Below are 20,134 nucleotides of genomic sequence, written 5' to 3' on the forward strand. Positions count from 1 at the left end.
CCCCCTCACACACTCCCCCTATCAACAATCTCCCAAACCTCCCCTCCCCCCACCCCCCGACAAACAACCCTCCCCTCATCCCTCAACTTCCCCAAATGCAACCCCAACCCCCGCCTCGCCGCCCCCCGCAACCTCGCCTCCCCTTCGGGCATATCCGGATACAACACCTTCACGATCTCATCCACACCCGCCACCCCCTCCCGCTCTCGCAGTATGCCCACAATCTGCGCCTCCCTCTCCATCCGATGCCGTATATACCCCTCTATCGCGGCCCGGGCGTCGGGTAGGACGTCCCCGTGGCCTGGGTATAACACTGTTTGTGTATCGACGGGCAAGAACGAGAGGAGTTTACGTAGGGAGGCGATATAAGTCGTCAGGTTCTCAAAGACGGTGGAGCCGTGCCCGAGGATACAGTCGCCGGAGAAAAGCGTGTGGGTGTGCGGGTCGTAGAGGCAGATGTGATCGCTTGTATGGCCGGGGGTGGTGATAATGTCGAGGTGGGCTAATCTGTCGCCGTCGTGGAGGGGTATGAACTGCGTGCCTTCCAAGCTGTTGATGGATGATTTCGGGTCAGGGGTGTGGTATTTGTGGAATGTCATGGTGATGTTTTCTTCTTTTGCCATTTTGGTAAGCTCGTCCACTCCCCCGACGTGATCAGCATGCCAATGGGTCAACACAATGCCCAACTCGCCGACCCGCCACTCCCTGACAACATTCTTAACCATCTCTACCCACTTCCGCGCAACGTCGCCGGCGGCGCCCGTGTCGATTAGGGTTGCGGTGTGTGGGGAGGAAGGGTGGCGGAGGAGATAGGTGTTGGAGCCTTGGAGAGTGAATGGGCCGGGGTTGGGGGCGATGATGCGGGTTGTGGTGGGGGTGAGGGCGGTTAGGGGAGCAAGAGGGGGGAGGTGGGGGGACGAGGGGGGTTGGTTGGTGGAGTTTGTGGTACACATTTTGCGGGTCGAGAGGCGGATGGCGGAGAAGGTTGAAGTGGGGTTGTGATGTGGGCTGAAATTCGAAGCTGAGTCTTGTGGTGACGCTGTGGGAGCTCGGTGGAATCGATGCCGAATGCTGCGTGACGAAAGGCGGTCGACGATACGGAGAGTTCGACGGCAAGGTTGTGTTGCCATCCAGAACATGGGAGCAGCTTTTTCGATCTCGTCGAAGATGATCTTGCACCTCAGCTTATCTGTCGGAGCTGTGACGTACACATACAGTCGGACTTCCGGCCGTTGGGAAGGCAGGAGCTCTGCCACGGGGAAGCCGGTTTCGTGCTATGCACGCCGAGAAGGTCGCCCTACTAAGCTTGGCTAGCAGGGCTGAGTGTGAAGGAGTAACTCCCGAGACGTCTCCTCCTTCCCTTCATTTTCCGCCCGTATCGTACGTAAATTCGCCCAAAGCGCTGCATGTGAGACCTCCGCTCCCTTGGCTCTCTGAGACAGCGTCTGCATGGCAAGGCGCGGCGAGCTGCAAAGCTGCAATCCAACAATCCAACGACCACACCACACCACACAAGACACGTGAGAAGCCTTTTGAGGGTATTGCTCGCTCGCCGATGCAAGGAGGATGCCCATAGCATCTATGACTAGCTTCTATGGAAGATTATGTAGCTATACTCCACTTAAACTTTACTTTGGGATCAGAAGTTCTAGATAGCTGATCTCTGAAATGAAAAGGATACCAGTAGTCTTTCTTCACGCCTCTAAATGTCCCAGACTGGAGATGCAGTAGTCTGGCTGTACTTTCGACGCTGCTAACCCTTCTGGAGTAGTTACGCCTGTGTTGAAATCCAAAAATAAGCTGCCACATCCCTTAGGAACGCAATCAGTAGAATGAGTGCTTACCTGTCATTACGAGCAACGTCTTCAGTCCTCCGTTTATGCCGAACTCTATATCGGTGTCTAATCTGGTGTGTTGAAGGATGTTCAGTACATGGTGATGATGCTCATAGGCGAACGTCCAAGAGTACCTATCACCAATCATGCACGTCTTCTCCTTATCCAAATGATACTTAGCCACAATCACATCCAGCATCGTCTGATGCGGCTTCCCCAGCACAGTCGGCTGTCTCCCCAACGGCGTCGTCAGAGCCGCCAACAGCGCGCCCGTACCCGGGTAGATCGATTTGCCTGCCGGGAAGGTCGAGTCGCTGTTGGTGGCGAGGAAGTGACAGTCGGGGTTCGAGTGCAGGTATGTGAAGGCTTTTGCAAGCTTTTTGTAGTTGATGTTGAGGTCGAAGCCAAGGAGGACGGCGCCGATGGAGGGGTCGGGTTGGATGGTGCCCATTTCGTCCATGCTGCCTAGGTTCTCGATGTCGCTCTGGGAGGGAGGGATTGGTTCAGCTAGAATCAATGAGAGTTTAGTATCGACGAAGGTACGATCTCACCTCGCCACCAACGCTCGCTACGCCCTCAGAAGCCAACTCCTCTTGCACACCAGCCATCCCTACGACGTAGACCTTCTTGTCCTTCGGAAATTTGAGGAAATTAGCAACATAGTAGGCGGCCGCATATGAAGATCCAAAGATTTCCTCCTGCATTTGAAACTACAGGTCAGCAGACGCAGGACATGAGTTCAAATGAAGATGTGCTTACCGCTGATGCATCGATCCCTAATGAAGCAAACTTTTTCGCATACGCTTGTCGTGACTTTGTGCTGTTGTTTGTGACGAACAAGAGACGCTTGCCCTAGTAAACGTATGGTGTGTCGTGTTTAACCGTCGGCCTGACACGTTATCTGTCCACTGGACGCCGGTCGCTATAATACCTTCTGCCGCAAAGTCTTCAGAACCTCGCGAACGTGGTCGATAACATGGGAGCCGGACCAGATCACTCCTAAAAACCTCCCGCAAAGGGTGCCGTTAGTCGAGTCCCAGGTGAATATAGGGAAAGAACTGTAAGTTTACCGTCACAGTCAAACAAGAAGGTATCGATGGAGTCAATGAAGGTGGATATTTTGCCCTTCTTTCCGTCGAGGCTTGTGGCTGCCATAATGTATGACTCGAGTGTTTACGGAAGATGGCGACGAGTGAAATCAACCGTGGGGCTGCACGTAGGGCTGGTATGCACAGGTAGTGTACGAGTTATAGGGAGACGGTCTAGCGCTGTGCTGGTGTCCTGTTCAGTAGAGCAATGGGGAGTAATGAGCAAGTCAATGCCGTTGGGCGTTCGCGAGGGGAGTTCTGGGGCCATTTGTAAGTCGGGAGAGTCGGGAGTTCTTGCTTCCTCACGCGTACGCAAGCTACAGTACGTAGGCAAGGGAAGTCTGTGAAAGCGAGGAAACCCAACGTTGAGACTGGAGAATTCATGCTCATATTTACCCACCCTCCTGAGATTGAAGAGACCAAGGACCGCCTGGGAAGCTGTTGGGACCGGCAACGACAGCGGCCTCCTCCCACAGTCTAAACATATACGGTATAAAACCGGAGTTCCCGCAATGAGGCAGAACGGCGTCACGACGGACAGGAGGACAACCCGTTGCAGGCTCACCCTCCTCACCCGCTGCGGTGTCCTCTCCCCGCACAAGCTGAGGTTCAGGGTCCAGCGTTTACTCCTCGCCCAGGTAAAGACTCCTAAAAAAATGGCGGAATGCCCGGCCAAACGTCGTCAAGATCACTACGATGGTGACTAAACCCTGCCAAACCTGACCTCCTCCCGCTCCGTCCTTCTATCATGAATATGTTCTATGAACGAAAGGCTCGCAAGTCCCGAAAACACCACTTGGTAGAAGGTGGCCTCACGGCTATTGTCTCGGCGCTTACACGGCTTTCAGAGGTCAGCTATCCCATTATATCTTACAAAACACTGGCTCGTGGGAAAACCGGTCTGACGGAGCGCTTGCATCAAATTAGACATGTGTAACGGCATCTACACCCGATGTCCAGGAAGAAATGGTCCATCAGCTGGCGACCGCTCTGGCGGGGAATGACAGCCGGTTTAGGGAGGCGTGTATACTGGCGACCGCCGGGGGCGCGCAAGCACACGTGCCGGTGAATGTATTGTTGTGGGTCGCGAAGAGTGGGACGGCGGCTGTTCGTGCTGTGAGTATTGATGGGCGGGAGGGATTCGCGAGAGAGTTTGAGCGGCAGCGGATGCGGTTGATTCGCGGACTTGAGACCCAGCGATAGTGGGCGGCGAACGAAGCACAGTCTCTCTCTCTGAAGCCGCAATAGCTTAGATGTCAGGAGGGCGACCCCAAGCAATCCTAGTTTTTTGGCGAGCCAAGCGAGCCAGTCGTCCTGCAAGCGCCATCGTCGCTACCTGTGTTGTCGCAACTCGCAGAATACCGCTTTCAAAACGCAGTCATGCATTACATCCATCAATCGCTTTCATAGCAGCATTACCGCGTATTCGTACTTATTGATTTCTTCTTGGCACCTCCAGGCCGTCCTCCAAGTCCTCTCCCACCTCCTAACCACGAAAGCCATCCCAGCCGATTCCAAGATCACCTCCCTGGCATTACAATTCCTCGACGATGATTCGGAGCGGGTTCGGATGGGTGCGATTCACCTTGTTTGGTAAGACCTCTTTGTTTCACAGGGGTGGGGACATCAAAGTTCAACATCGCATATTCTTGGCAGGCTGCTCTCAATGCTTCAGCTCGAATCGCGACAACAGGGCAACAACAACGCGGCGAAACGGAACCATGTTAATCCGATTGATCCGTCGTTTATTGCACTGTGTGGGGCTTTGGGGGATGCGTGTGCTTCGATCAGGGCTAAGGTGAGAGTGGGGAAGGATGGTCGGAGACTGCAGATGTGTGGTAGCAGTGGGAATGTGCGAACGGGAATGGGCTGACTTGCGCAGTGGGAATAAAGCACTCGCGCATGTCTTTGCGACGCCATCTACTGGGATATCGACCACACCGGCAGGACCTAACCTCATCCGGTCTCTCCCATTCATCGCTCCCAAAAAGGCCTGCCTTTACATTGGCACCTTCAACGCAATGTCCACCGAACTCGCCCTCCAACTCCTCAGAAAAGAGCCCGTCACACGTCGGATCCCTGCCAACGGTCCCAAGGTATGCCGCTTTCCCAATTTGTTACTCTTACCGGCGTCTCGGCCGCTTTGCTGAAACTTCCAATCACGAAAGCAAAAAGCGATTGTAGAACCCATCACGCGCTCCTACCCGCAACTCCTCCGCGACCCGGCGACGTGCGGCGCGTTCGTGCATGGGATGGAGGATGAGTTTGAAGCGGTTAGGAACAATGCCGTTGGTGAGAGGGGTTGAGTTTGCGAGGCGTGTGGTTTTCTCGACCGGTGTTGAGTTGCTCATGTCGATGTGATACATAGATGCCTTAACGACACTGAGCATGCACCGGGTCGAACTCGCAAAAGTCGCCATCAGCTTCTTCGTCGGTACGCCCTCCCGTGCCTTACCATCCCATCTCCAACCTCCCTCACTCAACTCCCACATCTACCCATCAGACATGTTCAACGACGAAGCGGAATCGGTCCGCCTGAACGCCATCACCTCCTTCCACACGCTTGCGCAAACGCAGCCGATCACATTGTCGATGGAGAATGTGAAGACGATGGCGATGGTGTTCCAGGATGGGTGTGCGGATGTGAGAGCGGCTGCGCATCGGTTTATTGGGTATGTTATTTTCCGTCGTCCTGAATGTGTGTGGTTGATAGGACGTCTTGTTGATCACTCCTTTTGGTATGATTTTAGAGCCGTCCGAGCAGCAACACCCACAGTAGCAAAGCAAATCCTTGACGTACTCAGCGCAGGCATCCGCCGATTCCCGGAAGACAAACTTTCGATTTACGCGTGTCTGCAGGGGTTTGGGCGGATGAATACCGATATCGTTGGTGAGGGAGAGTTGATGATTATGGCTTCATGGGTCAGGGAATGATCTGATGGATGTGATTTGGTACAGATGCACAGCTCGGCGCGATCCTGAAGCTAGACAAACGGTTCCTCCCAAAACAGCCCGATATCGAGGACATAGAATGTAAGTCTCCCCACAAAATACCCTCCCCATGCAAACGCGCCTCACACCCTCCACCGAGCAGATATCGGCCGCCTGATATGCGTGCTGAACGCTGATAAGGATCAATCATTGAAGTTCCCGCGGTTCGTTTACCAGCATGCGCTGTATTTGCAGGGGAAGTATCCGCAGTTTTTGCCGTGTGAGACGGTACGTTGTTTCAATTACAAAATTTGCAAAAGCAGTGAGGGGTTATGAGGGGCTGGTGACATAGCTATTAAGATGCGGGACGAGTGCCTTTGAATGACTTTATTACTGATCTCGGGATCTTTACTACAGGACTCGCTACGTGTACACAAGTCCTTTTCGGTGCGGGAGTGGGCGCCGGATGCCGCATGTAAGTGTTTACCTCTTGTTCCATATATGAACGTTGATGACGCATTGACAATACATGGAATCGTCGCAGGGACGGCGACGGAAGCGCATATCACTGAGGCGTGGAAGACCTGGCATACCCACCATCCGGGCGCGGATGCTGCGTTGGAAGCTGGGCGGATTGCCAGGTATGTATGGGATGTGAGATTTGTGGCGTAGCACATTTATTTTGTGAATATACGTGGGTCCATTTCCCGCCGAATGGAGGTTACGAATCGCTGACGGATATGCCTCCCTTGCGCATCATGTTACTAGCAACCTACATCGACTGGCACTCCCATCCTCCGACCCGAACGCACGCGCGCATTTCTTGAGCGCGTACATGCGCTGTGGACAGTGGTTCGCTCAAGTAAATTCATGAACTATCACTCGCTGGTTCCTAATTTTCACTAAGCACTAATCTCCCAAACCGTAGATAAAAACCCAAATCCGCACCTTACACAACCGCCCAACAACCCGTCACTCCGCCACGCGTCTTCTCGGCCTCTCCCGGGCACTGCCGCATGCATACCACGGCCTGACGACGGAATTGAAGGCTGCGTTGGCGGTTGTTGAAGTGTTCGCGATGGCAGCTGGGGTGCTCGTAGGCGAGGATGATGGTTGGGCACGGGCGATTTGGCTGGTGGCTAGGCGCGCTGAGGAGGCGGAGAGGTAATGAACCCAGAGTGTGTGCATTTCCCTCCTCTTCTGGGTCAGCTGGGTTCATCCACTTTGACGCCGTATGCAAACTTACTCTCACTTCACACCACCTAGACTCACAAGTCGCGTACCCCACGCGCCAACCAACCCGTCTCTGAACCGCCTCATCGATGCCTTCCAGGTCAGCAGCAATGTTACAGCTGGGAATGGCGTGCCGCGAGTGAAAGCGGAGGCGATGTTGGAGTTTGTTCAGGTATGCTGATATATATATCAGAGCAGCGTGTACAGGTGCATTTGCCCAAACTCTTTGTCTTTATGAATGCTTTCATTCCTCCCGTTCTCGGCACGAACGCAATCTCAGACACTCCGCTTCCCGACGCCGCCAACGCCAAGGATCTTACGGCGCGTGTGATGCGTGCGCCCCACGCCGGAAATCTGCGTTACCACGGTGCTGCGGGGGGAAAGCAAATGATATTCCTGGGCGATGTCGTAGTTTGCGTGGTGACAGTGGAAAAGGCGTCACGATCAAGAATGCGCTCATACGAGCACCTTGTCGTATCTCGCATAGGGTAAAGAACAAGGTTGCACAGCAAACCATTGCACAAACGTTCGTGTCCCCAAGATGGAGCTCTTGCTCCTACTGCATATATATATCCACCGTAACTTTTGTACATAGAAATGACCTATTTACACGGTTGTGCGATAATCTTTCGAACATTGGATGGGACTGTCTCCGACTGGCGGCCAGAGCAAAAACCGCGGACGGGTGGTAGAAACATAATATGGCATGTTGTAGAGCGGGGAGCAAGGTGAAAGGGGAAGTCTCGTGGTTTGTCTCGGTCCCGTCCTCACCCGCACGGCACCGGTGATCATGTATCCCATCACAGTCCCTGTCAGCCGCATCAGGAAACACCTCTCGCTGACTGATAATGTCCGTGCTTTTCAAAATAATACGGGAATTGACGAATTGAAAACGAACCCGAAGCATCCACATCGTCGATGTTTCGAACATCCAGACGCCCCGCGTAAGGTCATGCCTGCACGCTCATCGCCGGAGGCGCATTCGGCAGCGTGTCAACCTCCCTATACAGCGGCGCATCATCCAGTGGTATACCCTCCTCGGGCTCCGTGACCGCGTCCATCAGAGGCGGCGGCGACTGTTGTAGAGTGAACCCCTCATCCGCGGCGGCATCGCTAATGAAAGCCGGGATCTCGAGTACGATGCGTTTCCGTTTGAAGCGTTTGAAAGCGGGCAGATTGATAAAGTCGCGCCATATGCTCTTCTTCCCAAAGCCGATGTTTGTGTCGTTGATTACGATTGTGGGTGTTTGATGAGGTCGCTGTATTCGTGGTGGTTCGTATTCAATGACAATCCGGATGAAGTGCTCGACGTTGAGCATTGCAGTGCGGCAGTCGGGCGCCGCGGCGGTCGTCGCTAGCGAGAATGGGAAACTTGCGCTGCCGCCACTTGATTGCTGTAGCTGGTCTGATGCGACTTTGTACTTGATGGGGTGTTTCGTGACGGTAAAATTTTCGACGGCCGGTTCCATGCCCTGCAACGTGGTGAGTCGGCGGGTGAGGGGCACCCATACGTGTTCAAAAGTCTGCCGTTCCCGTAGACTGCACTCCAGGTGGCGCACGGTGGATACGCTCTGGCCCTTGTCTTTCAATTCGAGATCAACTTTGGAAAGGATGTCGTCGCGGAGAAGTGGGCGTGGTAAGGTGATGATGTACTCGAACTCTTCTTTGGGTGTGGTTCCGCGAAAGGTCTCTGTCCTTCGTTCCATGGTGGTCGGCAGCTTCCACTGATGCGAGTAGTTCCCTCCTGACGTTGAGCTGCTCAATAGTCGTGGGATTGGCTCCGTTCGCGCTGTCTGTGGAGCGTGCGGGTCTGCGAGTGCCATACCCATGCCATCGACATGTGGGAACATGTCCACAATGCGAACGTTGTTGGACAGATTGCTGTCGCTCCTGGATCTAGCGGGTTCCACAATCAACCCGCTCGTTGAGCGAAGGGGCGGAGATGTGATATTTGAGGATATTGACATTCTCACAAAGGACGAACGAGTGGAAGAGGGAAAGCCCCGTCGAACGACGACTTCACGATGATATGCGAGAGGATAGAGATGCTTTCTTTGCAGCTTGACGGTCAGTTTGTATGAAACCTCCGCATGGCGCAATTTGAGAGAAGGCGGAAGGTCCGGCGGTATAGATATCGTGAATGGGAAGTCATGTCTGCAAGACAGCGTTTAAGTCCTTTTTGTCCAATCCAGATGCTACACATCATCTCTCTTTCTTTCTCACCTCCCGTCACTCAGGCTCCCCGCCCCATCACGCTCCGAGTTCCATAGCACTTCCGTCTCACTGACGAGCTCCCTCCCAATATACGGGTTTGAAGGATGGTACTCCGTCTCAACCCCTCTGAATTCCACCTCTATGCCCGTAAAGGTATTTTTCAGGTTGTATACAGCCACCGAGCCGTTGAACACGACGGGAGGTGGGTCGAAAAGGTCATTGATACGTTCCGCTAAAGCCAACGGCAAAGATGAGTGTCCCACGACGTAGGCAACCTCCTGAGGGGATGGTGGAAGTATGACCGGACTCGGACACGAGATCACGCACTTTGGCCTGACAACCATCAGACTGTGAGGTTTGTAAGGAGATAGTCGTGAAGCCGTCGAAATGCTTAACGGCTTTCGGAGGGAGTCGTAGAACCCTTCCCAAGAATGCTTGTGGATGAGGTCTTATCCCAGATCTGCGTTCTACTCAGTGACGTTATGAAGTTGTGGTGCCCTCGGAAACCCATCTCTTGTATGAAAGTTTCCACCCATCGGCGATTCTGTATGCCACCCAGCGAGCGTTCCTTGTGCGCTCCTGTCTCCCCATGTGCCATGTGGTATCATATTTGCTGTTCAGCCAGTGAACACTATGTGTCATCCATAAAAGTGGGGTAGTATTGTGGCATTAACCATGCAATGAACTAAGATATAGAGGATCAGCGGACCGAGGGGAACGGGCCGATGCCGAGAGATAACGAGGAGGCGGGTCATGGGGGTTTCGGGTGCCCTTCGGGATGTTTGCAAACGCTTGCTAGAGGAGATGGGGAACAGACGAACCTCTGACACATGGAGATGGACGAATCCTGTGGCTGGCCCCTCCTCCCTCCCCAGCACATGATGTATGCGACCCTTCTCTTCCTACGTCCTGCACAGTTACATGTACAGTACCCTTCCATGCCTTCTCATCAGAGGCTTCCGGAACAGTTGTGTCATCAGTATTGGGAACGCGTCAAATGAGAAACTGTCCGTTTTTTTCCCTGTGGCCAAGCAACCGTATTTGTAACATCGACAGAGGATATGCATCGACAGAGGACACTGACGTCTTCGTTCGAAGGCGATCTGAATATGCTCGGGCCGGAATCCTTCCAGGGAGGAACCGTAACCCTCAAAGAAACAACCCTGTAATGCCATTTGTACTTTGAATTATGCGAACTGCTCGTGCTTGCCGCGATCTAAACGGATTGTTTTGCTTCCCTTTCACCATCCGGGAGGCATTGCATCATTTTCGAGCAGCGGCGCCGGATCAGCCTAAGGTACACCACTTCTCTCCTTTCAATATGTACCTCACCCGAGGGCTTCAAACTGCGCTCTTACCGACTTCTTTGACGTACATACGTACCGTGCATACGTACTGTACATGTAGGAAGTTTAGTTAGGATATGCACGTATATCTCAACTCCCCGTCGGCCACTTACCAAACGTCGAAGTGCATATCTCCGTCAGTCCCATCAGTCCAGAAGAGCAGGGAGAAGGACGGGGCTAGTCAACAAAGGGTATCTGCATGGCTGTCCTGTAATGTTGCATAGCAGTTTACATTGCACCCCACAGCGCAAGGACCGCACCACAACCGCTCAAAGATTGGCAATCAGACTCCCAACCACTTCAATATGGAGGGAGAACCTGCAAAGGGCAAGAGCCTGTTTGACATTGAGGGAGACTCCGGGACGGAGGAAAGAGGAGGAAGGGCAGGAAGATGTTGAAGAGGGGAACAATGACATGGGGCAAGGAGAAGAGGCCAGCTTGAAGGAAGCCGTACCTTCCACGCCAAAGCGAAAACCATCTCAGCAGGCTACCACAGCAACGGCATCCAGAGGAGTGGTAGCACCAACGTCAGCAACAAAACATAGCACCAAGCTGAGGCTTGAGAAAGTACGGAAGGATGTACACATTTGGGCGGAGAAGATCAAACCTGACCACACAAAAAAGCAACATGGGCCAAAGCAGAAGGAATTCCTGCGGTGGTACGCAACAGATTTCACGGATGAAGCGCCACGCTTGCCAGGGATTGTGTCTTCCAGCAAACTTCTCGTCTTCATGCAGGAGCAGCTGATTCAAAGCGGCTGGAGAAGCTGGGTGAAACTTATGGAGTCAAACCTTATGGACTAGGCTGTGCGGTTTGCCTTTGGTGCGGGCGACTTTGCCCAGCGGGGCGGCTGGAGAAGGCCTCATGGAGCCGTCCCTGTGCAAGCACTTCAGCGTGAACTTGCAGTACTTGGTGCAACAGTTCTGATGTGGCCAGAAGGAGGCTCAACGGATAACTGTTTCATTGGCATCGAAGGTTGGTTGAGTGTAGCTTGCTTGGAGCAGTTCAATGGCCAGAACGAGGCTCGACTGATAACTGTTTCATTGGCATCGAAGGTTACGAGGAGCTCCCGTTCAAAATGCCCGATGGGAACATGCACACGACGTCAGCACCCGAAACCCGTTACTACAACTGTGAAAAGCACCCCAAGGAATGGTTTCGGCGGCACAGGGACAGTGGTCGGCACACCTTACGCAAATATTGCTATCTCGGGGATGTTCAAGGAGTGAAACAACACATCCTCCCTTCATTGTGCCCAGGGAGGGAACGAATGAGAGGGCCAAACTGGCATGCCCCCAATCTACGCCGCACGCCCCCATCAACGCCCAATCGTTGACCAAGATATTCAAGCTGGAGCCACTTTCCGCTTCCTTCAGCATCAATATTCCCGACATCAAGGTCATCAACCCCCGTGGAATGTGGGGCCATGGGAGCAGAATCCCGCTCCCTTGTGGTAGATATGTACGTAGAAAGGAGAGGGGATAATTAGCTTAGGCCCAGAGCCACCCCTTTCCCTTCCCTTCCCGATGGCACTCTGAACCGAGTTGCATCTTGAATACGCGACCCATCCCCCTGTGTGGGCCGTGCGCGCCACGTCCCATGTCATAGATGCGCTTTCGCCGTCGATCGGTGCGCATCGACGGTTTTTGACAGCGCGGTTGTCGCTGACGTTGAACAATCCCCGCTCCGAGCTTCCAACCGGTGTCTCGGCTGAGCGGGCTGAGAAAAGAACCGATACGCAGATCACCGCCTCTGCCTCCCGCCGGATGGGAAATGAAAAGCGGAAATGAAAAGCATGTGCCTTCCCCGATCGGATGGAGCAGTGTTGGGGAATCTTTGACCCTAAGGGAAAAGCGGGAGACGCTGCCAGCTTTTAGAAAGCTCATGATGATGGATGTGCATAACTGATGACCAACGGGCCAACCGTTGCCGCCGCGACGGGAGGTAGAGGCGGTGCGGTATCCCCCTGTGCTACTGGAGGACAAGTATCTCGCGCTGAAAAGCAGCTCGTTTCCACACGACGGTCAAGCATATCTATGGCCATAGACTTATCCATGTGCGCGCCTTTAGGGTCCCCATCACTCGTCGTCGGGTGAAGCAACATGGTTTTCTCGATGACGTGTCGCTTTTCAGCGCCGGCAACCCGAATTCCCGCCATTTATGCGTGCTGCAGATCTTCTCAGGATGTGCCATCCAGATGCCATGCATTTTCATTCCTTGGCCTTTATGTGATGTAATGAATGCGTTAAGAAGCAATGTACAAAAGGGGGAATGGGTTTGGCGAAGGGGTATCATGGGGGAAAATACATAATAATACATCGCGAATGGGGTAGGAGGTAGTCCTCCAAGCCATATAAGAGGTGGCTATGCATGCGCTTCGCTGAGGCTAGCTGAACTCAAAAGATGAAGCAGTCGAATGAGCCCATGTGCGGGGAAATGACACTGGGAGCCGCGTACTAACCGAAGTAGGGATGCATCAGCGCTTCGGTGGCGGTTAACCGCTCTTCCGGATCATATTGAAGCAGCCGATCGATGAGGTCAACCAGCAGGCAGGTTCCTGGGCCGGCGCTGAGACGTGTGAGGGAGTCCAGCCTCGTTCGCTTTGTGCTGATGGGCGGAAATCGTGACGAGGATGAGCGACGATGAATGAGATGCATCCGTCTAAGAAAGCAGCTTTGAGCTTACCGGCAGGTAGATACGACTTCCAGAACTTCTGGGGTCATCAGGATGTTGCTTTTGCTTGCGTATGCTCTCAGATCCGCGCCGCCGAGGAGTTCGACTATGGTAGCAAGTTGATCCACGTCGTCGGTGCCTTTGAAGAAGACTTCTACTTGAAAGACCTACATTGTCCAATGAGCTCTCAGTCTACCAAACAATAGCCACTCGCAAAGCTCAGTTACGAGCTTACCATAGCAGCGAGCACACAGCCGACGCTCCACATGTCGAATGAGTAGTCATAGCGACGTTGACCGAGAAGGATCTCTGGCGGCTTGTAGTAGCCGGTCCCAACATGGACGGTGAAGTCTTGGTCCGGCACGTATACTTCGGCCACCCCCCAGTCAATGAGACGGAGTTCGCCTTTCTCCTGGTCAATCATGATGTTCTGAGGCTTTACGTCGCGGTGGATGATGCCTTTGGAGTGTGCGTACTGTAATGCCTTATGGCATATGGAGACGGAGCGACAGAACGATGAGTATACATGCGTGTGCTTGACAGATGTAGCACCGCTGCCTACCATGATGACTTGGAAGCTGTATCGCTTTTGGTCTTCTTGGCTGAACGTTGGGGAGATGTCCATCCAGCTCGTGGGAGGAACAATCTTGAAGACCAACGCAGGGAGGTTGCTCTGTTGAATGAGTAAGGCCGGACGGTCAGATGATGCATGCGATGAGCGGGTATGAGCTCCAAAGTATCTTACGATGCCGTCGACGAAGGCTTCGTGGAACTCTGTAATGGAGGGATGGTCGTCATAAGTCGCCGGCCCTCGCCGAGTAAATTGATGTCTGCAGACGCCATACCGATGATGTTTGGACCGCCGGCGAGCCTCTTGAGGATGAAGATCTCGCGTATGGCCTTGCTCATGCAGCCCTTCTTAAGGGCTTTGAGTGCGTATGTTGTCTTGTGGTTGGGACGGCATGCAGCGTAAACGATGCTGTTGGCTCCTTCGCCAATGACTGGGCCTCGTTTATAAACTGAGCCATCACTGTAACGGAGATCATCGAGTATTTCATCAGCGACGACTCCTTCAAGTATGGACGGGTAAGCGGCCATCCACCATTGACGTACCACCATTGCGGGCTACTCGACTTCCAATCGAGTTGCGGTTCTTCGATGTCAACGAGCGTGCATGAGGAGGAGGGAATGTTGCTGCCGTTGGTTCTTGAACCAGCCTGATAAGAAGTTGGGTCGCTTGATGCCCGACACAGGAAGCGGCGGAGATCACCGCCGACAGCCCCGGGCGTAGACGGGCTCATGCCTGGCGAGTCGTTCGTACCACTCGGCGTCCACGACCGCCAGCGACGGCCCATGCGCGGGGTGCATTTCTTGTCATGGCATTCCGAATCTAGTGGTGAGGGTGGAGTTTGACCCCGAAAGTGCTTAGAGAGAAAGGGAAACATAGCGTGGCGGGTAGGCGAATGGAACAACTTTGCTGACGTCGTTTTGGTTAGACACTTTGCGATGAAAACGGGTGCGGACTTTTGAATAGGCACCTAAGAAGAAACGAATTGGGTTGTTCCGGACCACGATGGCACTTTAAATATGCGTCGTGGAATGGAAGCCGCCATAGAACCTGGGGAAGAAAACTTAGCGCTTGGAGCGGGTTGCGTTCGCAGGGGTCAGAGGAGAACACCGATTGCTCTTGAATCATCTATTGATGAAAGCGGTGCTGTTGGTCAGGACATTCCATTGACGACCAGGCAATCGTGACAGCATGTTTCTACTATCGGATGCGTGTGGGCAGCCGAGAGCATCGGCAGTGAAGCCACGCATCATGGTTTCGCGCTTTTTTGGGGAGAACTGGTTGGAAAGGATCCTCCACTTCACCCCATTGTTCGCTCAGGTTACCTCCTGCAAGGCGCTGGGGCGGGAAGACGGACGAGAGCGAAACAATCTTTCTCAAATTGATTGATTGCATTTGCTGAGGGGCTCGATGTTCTAGGTTCCTCTCGGATTGACCTTTTCGTGCCCTTGTCTTGATGCCGGTGACTACACCTACCTCGATCCTGTCGAAATGATTTCCAGGTCGTAATAGGTTTCGCTTTGTAGAGATCAAGGTTCATACCTGCAGGGTTTAGCGATACATTTACGGAATCCCGAACGTAATCCAGGGGTATACCGCAGGCAACCGAGGTTACGCCTCCTCATGACTGGGTAGTTTGACGCGCTGCTGGTCCATGAAGGTCGGTCGAGGCAGTGAGCCTTGTCGAGTGAGGTCCAGGGTCTTGCCTGCAGGTGTTGCCACCCATACATCATGAACGATATGCTCTCCATGTGCAAAGGCTCAGACATACATGGTTGAGGTTTCACGGTCGACTCACTTGACTGTTGCCGTCCATTCAGACCGAAACTCTCAGGGCTCGGCCCGGTCCCTGGATTGTGTGAGGCTGCTAAATGGGGCGGACGTCGGAACCAGTGTTACTGATGACCCGCGGAGGTCGACGGGTGTTCCAGATGCCTGATGGCCCAAGCCCATTGCCGATCCCTGAATGTTGCAGCTGATTCTCGGAGCCTCAGATGCCCCTTCTACACATAAAGGGTCTGCAGTGGGCAGCCCACGCCGACGCCGACAGATGATAGATCTGCACGTATTGGAAACCTGCGAATAGCGGTAGACAGGAGCGATCCCGCACGGCGATCAGGGGAACGGGCTAGGTCTGTAGCGGCGGAGGGGAATGGCTAGAAGTGGGTAACTCGTGCTAAATGTGAGTAACTCGGGTTAGGGTTAGACTAGTTAGACAGTTGCCGAGCGGAGCGGGTAGACCCTGATTGTAGGAGGCCGGGTAAGGCCTCAAATGGGTGTGGGTTTGTTAATCAAATGGTTCACTTTGGCTGTAAAAAAGTCTTATTCTTGAGGTGAGCTACCCACATTTAGCACGAGTTACCCACTCCTAGTGACGCCCGCGGCGGAGTGGAAAGTTACGTAAACAGCGCGATATGTTGGCGAATCGGCGATTCGTCCTGTTCCAGCACTGAGTGCTTCCTTCTGCCATCGTGCGACGACTTCTCGAACACCGTCAGGGAGAGCCCGAGACACGGGTGCGAAAAGCGGAGTTATTGCCGTCTACATTGGATCGGTTCAAAGCAATCGAGGGTGATGGACCACCTTTCATCAAAGGTATATAAGTAGGGGGGCGATAGCCGAAGCCCTTTCCTGATGCCAATCGAAACTGCCACCGTGCTCGGTGTTCGGATCGAACCGAATTCTTTGTGTTTCTGGAGCGCTCCGACCGACAGATGCAGAACTCAAAAGGTGTTGGGTGTGTGGCTCGGAGTGACAGTTTCCTTGTTTACGATACCATTCAGGGGCAAAGAATATTTGGCTCGTGTCGTACCTCAGGCATGGGTAACGGGTTGCATGCATCCTTCGGGAACTTGTCGTACATTCGGTCATCTGGGGTGCGTCTTGGGCGGATGACATTGCACAAAACGCACAGTGAGCCAGGTGTGCTGATCGCTCTTTCAAACTGGGTCGAGGCCATGCAGAAGGCGGGTGTTCACTAGTGTTCATGTCGCTTGACCTCGACCATCAGTCGGTGCATCTCGGGCCTGACCAGCATTAGATGTACATGCAAGCGTACCAGCGAACACCTTTGTCGAATGTACAGAAGCGAAAAGATATCATTTGGTAAACGAAAGCGATGTCAAGTCCTCAAAACTCTCAACGATAAGACTGTAAGTCCTCAAGGCTCTCAACGATAAGACTGTTAGTGGGCGATGATGGATGGTCCAGCAACAGGTTCCTTAGTCTAGGGAGTATGATTGGAGAAGACTGCCGAGACATATAGCAAGAACAAGAAGCGGATGGCAGCAGCGATATGCTCTACTCAATGTTTTCAAGTTCTCAGTCCCTCGGTCTGAGCCATTATTACATTCAGTTTTTCCTGTACAGGAATTCAACCAGGTTCCATGGTCTAGGGGTTATGACTCAAGACTCTGAATCTTGCGACCCGAGTTCGAATCTCGGTGGGACCTTGCTTTTCCCCAACTGTTTTTTTGGGGTAATCCCACGATTTTCAACTTGAACCGCCCAGGAGTGGGTACCGACTCCTAAAGTAAAGTACCACATGCAACCGACTGGCTAAAGTTTCCAATCACCATGTCCTTACTACCAACCCTCAAAGCCCACCTCGCCGACGCCCTTACAACACTTGACTCCCTACGGCATACCCTGGACAACCTAGTGTACGGCGATGGAGCGTTTTCTTCAGAGACCGTAGCAGGGACTACATATGCGCGGCATGGGAAGGTAGCGGACAGCGGGGGCAGCAAGTGGCCGGGAAGCTTAGCGGAGGCGGTGCAGCAGGCGCGGGACGACGCTGGGATGTTTTTTAGGGCGGTTGGTTGCAATTATGCGGTTTCCAACCATGAGCAGGGAAAACATGGGATGACTGATCTTCTACCTCTATGCAAACACAGATCGACTGGACGGAACCCTTCATCCTAACCCTGGTAGGGTTTCACGTCGTGTTCCTGGCGTGGATATGCACGGGACGGAAGCAGTATGCGCGGACGGCGGTCAATTTCTTCCTCGTCGGTTCGTTCCCTTACTGTTCAGCTCATCCGAAGTGTAAGATTAAATACGCTAAAACACCGGATGGAATCCACAGGAGGACTCATATTCGCGTCACGATGGCTAAACACGTTAGGATCGCAGCACTACGCTAAGCTTGCGAGCGTGGACTATTTTGACCCGCATGGCACGTTTTTGGGCGTCATGTGGGCCGCACCGTTATTGGGGGATCTGGTTCTTTTGACGGTGAGTACATGAGCGAGGAGAGGTGTGAGCGGCAGCGGATTCCGAGTCGTGCTGGTGGAGACGCGCCCACTGACCTGTGGTCTATATCGCCAGATATTTCTGCTCCGACAGTCGATGGATATGATGATTCAGGTGAAACGGCAGCAGTTGCGGAGAGAACAGGCGGCTGAGAAGAGCGGGAAGGTGGGGAGGAGTGGTAATTCCGGCAAGAGCAAGAAGCAGCGGTAGTCGACTAGAATCTCGGTCGCGCCCATGCTCAGCTAACGCCTTATGACCGCCGGTCCCCACTGTCAGACGCTCGTTGCTGTAGATGGTAGACGACAGGGATCTGCAAACAAGAACGTAGGATTGGCAGCTGGTCTTCCGGAGACCATCTCGGACGTTGGTGTTCGGATATGTACATGATGAAGAAACTAGATAAATTAAGTAATAGCGTGCTATGCTGCCAATGGGTTCGTGAGATGGCTCTACAGGAAGAACCGGCGACGGCTGGTGTCCAATTCCGGCTGCGTAGAGAAAAGAGTCTGCATGAGTATATGCTGCAATCCCCATAAGCAAAACACAATAGCCCATACCTTATGCATCCACTCATACTCCCCGAACCTGGTATCAAAGGTCCCCTTCTGCAGCCACCTCAGCTTCAACGTAAACCGCGGTCCCAACTCCTGCAAATCGCACCGCTCGCCATCCTTGAAAATATACCGATGTCGCCTGAAGAAGATGAAATCGCGCTGGTTGTGGAAGGTTGCGACCTGCCGGCCTTTGAATTCGGGGACGTGTGGGAAGAGGGAGGCGAAGAAGCGGCCGATGGTGTGGCCGAGACGGGTGTTGAAGTTGTTGAGGATTAATTCGGGTTTTTGGGGACCGGCGCGGCCGTGGCCCTGTTTGCGAGACATATATGTGAGGATCGGTGGTGGACAAAGGATTCTCAAAGAGGGCGCGACGTACCCTGATCTCTTGACTCAGCTTTATACTGCTCAGTTTGAAATGTGCCGTTGGTCCATGTGGCAGATGGATCATCGTTATGGCGTCTAGAATGGGTAGACATGGGTCTTTGTCAAACGTCGTCTTTTTAACCACCGCCTCTCCTAAGGTCCAAGCTTCGCATCATCCTCTGCTCTCGCATCCCATCCCCTCTGCACAGCATCTCCACTCCCCTCCTCCTCCACCCCCAAATCTCCCCTGCGTTACAAAAACGGGCGGACGTACTTGGCTTCTTTCGGTCCTCGTTAACAACCACAACGTCTGTGTAATTCCGCTTAATGGCAAGTTCCACAATCTTCTTGATTTCGAACTGCGATCCACGTTTCACAAACTCGGCGTCAGGGAATATCGATACGAACTCTTCTGCAAACTCGTAAACGTTCTGTTTCGATCCAGCAAGCAGAAAATGTTCAGTACATCAATTCAACTGTGTCACTGAGCCACTGAGTGCATCTCAATCCTCACCGCACTAGGCCTCTTGCTCGTCGTAACCAAGATCTTCGGCGGCAATCCCCCAAAATATTGCGCAAACTCATCCGTCTCCTCCTCCTGAAACACCTCCTCGTCCTCTCCCACCACCGTCTCGTCAAACTCCCTCATGTTATCCAAGGTCTTTGGCGCATTGTCCTTCAACCGCTGCTCCTTCAACTCGGGTGCGTCCGCTTCCTCTTTCTGGATCCGCTGTCGGCGTTTCAGCTTCGCTCGAGACTTTTCTGACTTGAGCTTCGAAACGACTTCGGAGCGCTTCATTTTGTTTTTTATGTCGTTGGGGTCGGTGGCTGGCATGCTGGGCGAGGTTGTTTGTCACCTTGCGGGTGAGATAATTCGTGGGAATGCTGTAAAAGGGGCTCGGCACTGTTCGCTTGGTCGGAATGCTGGCCCTGCCGCAAAGATATCGGCAGACGTTCAGGTCGGTTGACGAAAAGTGCGAAAGTCAAAATGCACCTCACAAGAGGGAGATGACATGGGCGCCATGTCGCAAGCCACACCAAGCCACATTGACGGCACCCGACAATTCAAAATAC

At 53.3% G+C, this 20,134-nt stretch overlaps 8 protein-coding genes and 1 non-coding gene across 9 annotated transcripts; 4 read left to right on the top strand and 5 right to left on the bottom strand.

Annotated features, from left to right (window-relative positions):
- Positions 1 to 5: 5 nt before the first annotated feature.
- Positions 6 to 953, bottom strand: EV422DRAFT_491262 (beta-lactamase-like protein; the record flags this gene model as incomplete). The annotated part of the gene is made up of 1 exon (XM_053067517.1): positions 6 to 953. The coding sequence occupies one exon, from the start codon at positions 951 to 953 to the stop codon at positions 6 to 8; it is 948 nt and encodes a 315-aa protein (XP_052929840.1).
- Positions 954 to 1,694: 741 nt separating this feature from the next.
- EV422DRAFT_491149 (HAD-like domain-containing protein) lies at positions 1,695 to 2,990 on the bottom strand (the record flags this gene model as incomplete). The annotated part of the gene is made up of 7 exons (XM_053067508.1): positions 1,695 to 1,777; positions 1,845 to 1,906; positions 1,970 to 2,319; positions 2,387 to 2,533; positions 2,595 to 2,687; positions 2,767 to 2,834; positions 2,906 to 2,990. The coding sequence occupies 7 exons, from the start codon at positions 2,988 to 2,990 to the stop codon at positions 1,695 to 1,697; spliced, it is 888 nt and encodes a 295-aa protein (XP_052929841.1).
- A 1,623-nt stretch (positions 2,991 to 4,613) lies between these two features.
- Positions 4,614 to 6,265, top strand: EV422DRAFT_3079 (uncharacterized protein). The gene is made up of 7 exons (XM_053066161.1): positions 4,614 to 5,019; positions 5,092 to 5,215; positions 5,292 to 5,357; positions 5,427 to 5,595; positions 5,674 to 5,813; positions 5,882 to 5,956; positions 6,018 to 6,265. The coding sequence occupies exons 1-7, from the start codon at positions 4,738 to 4,740 to the stop codon at positions 6,188 to 6,190; spliced, it is 1,029 nt and encodes a 342-aa protein (XP_052929842.1). The 5' UTR covers positions 4,614 to 4,737; the 3' UTR covers positions 6,191 to 6,265.
- Positions 6,266 to 7,780: 1,515 nt separating this feature from the next.
- EV422DRAFT_3245 (uncharacterized protein) lies at positions 7,781 to 9,879 on the bottom strand. The gene is made up of 3 exons (XM_053066304.1): positions 9,311 to 9,879; positions 7,876 to 9,241; positions 7,781 to 7,819 (listed from the first exon to the last, which is right to left on the bottom strand). The coding sequence occupies exons 1-2, from the start codon at positions 9,643 to 9,645 to the stop codon at positions 8,038 to 8,040; spliced, it is 1,539 nt and encodes a 512-aa protein (XP_052929843.1). The 5' UTR covers positions 9,646 to 9,879; the 3' UTR covers positions 7,781 to 7,819; positions 7,876 to 8,037.
- A 981-nt stretch (positions 9,880 to 10,860) lies between these two features.
- EV422DRAFT_592718 (uncharacterized protein) lies at positions 10,861 to 12,061 on the top strand (the record flags this gene model as incomplete). Its single annotated transcript, XM_053073555.1, has 3 exons — positions 10,861 to 11,418; positions 11,452 to 11,623; positions 11,704 to 12,061. 3 exons carry the CDS (start codon positions 10,861 to 10,863, stop codon positions 11,982 to 11,984), a joined length of 1,011 nt encoding a protein of 336 aa, XP_052929844.1. The 3' UTR covers positions 11,985 to 12,061.
- A 756-nt stretch (positions 12,062 to 12,817) lies between these two features.
- On the bottom strand, positions 12,818 to 14,457 carry EV422DRAFT_510770 (casein kinase 2, alpha polypeptide). Its single transcript, XM_053068955.1, has 7 exons — positions 14,167 to 14,457; positions 14,067 to 14,095; positions 13,884 to 13,994; positions 13,557 to 13,805; positions 13,334 to 13,488; positions 13,110 to 13,255; positions 12,818 to 13,038 (listed from the first exon to the last, which is right to left on the bottom strand). The coding sequence occupies exons 1-7, from the start codon at positions 14,438 to 14,440 to the stop codon at positions 13,013 to 13,015; spliced, it is 990 nt and encodes a 329-aa protein (XP_052929845.1). The 5' UTR covers positions 14,441 to 14,457; the 3' UTR covers positions 12,818 to 13,012.
- Positions 14,458 to 17,269: 2,812 nt separating this feature from the next.
- On the top strand, positions 17,270 to 17,341 carry EV422DRAFT_t1. Its single transcript has one exon. It is a non-coding gene; the product is annotated as a tRNA-Gln (tRNA).
- A 33-nt stretch (positions 17,342 to 17,374) lies between these two features.
- Positions 17,375 to 18,723, top strand: EV422DRAFT_510782 (transmembrane protein 18). The gene is made up of 3 exons (XM_053068956.1): positions 17,375 to 17,903; positions 17,977 to 18,125; positions 18,219 to 18,723. Exons 1-3 carry the CDS (start codon positions 17,774 to 17,776, stop codon positions 18,351 to 18,353), a joined length of 414 nt encoding a protein of 137 aa, XP_052929846.1. The 5' UTR covers positions 17,375 to 17,773; the 3' UTR covers positions 18,354 to 18,723.
- EV422DRAFT_490898 (anticodon-binding protein) lies at positions 18,593 to 19,895 on the bottom strand (the record flags this gene model as incomplete). The annotated part of the gene is made up of 4 exons (XM_053067492.1): positions 18,593 to 19,006; positions 19,074 to 19,156; positions 19,335 to 19,491; positions 19,575 to 19,895. 4 exons carry the CDS (start codon positions 19,893 to 19,895, stop codon positions 18,593 to 18,595), a joined length of 975 nt encoding a protein of 324 aa, XP_052929847.1.
- Positions 19,896 to 20,134: the final 239 nt, after the last annotated feature.

Source organism: Fimicolochytrium jonesii (assembly GCF_025526975.1).
Source record: "Fimicolochytrium jonesii strain JEL569 chromosome Unknown EV422scaffold_1, whole genome shotgun sequence".
NCBI lineage: Eukaryota > Fungi > Chytridiomycota > Chytridiomycetes > Spizellomycetales > Powellomycetaceae > Fimicolochytrium > Fimicolochytrium jonesii.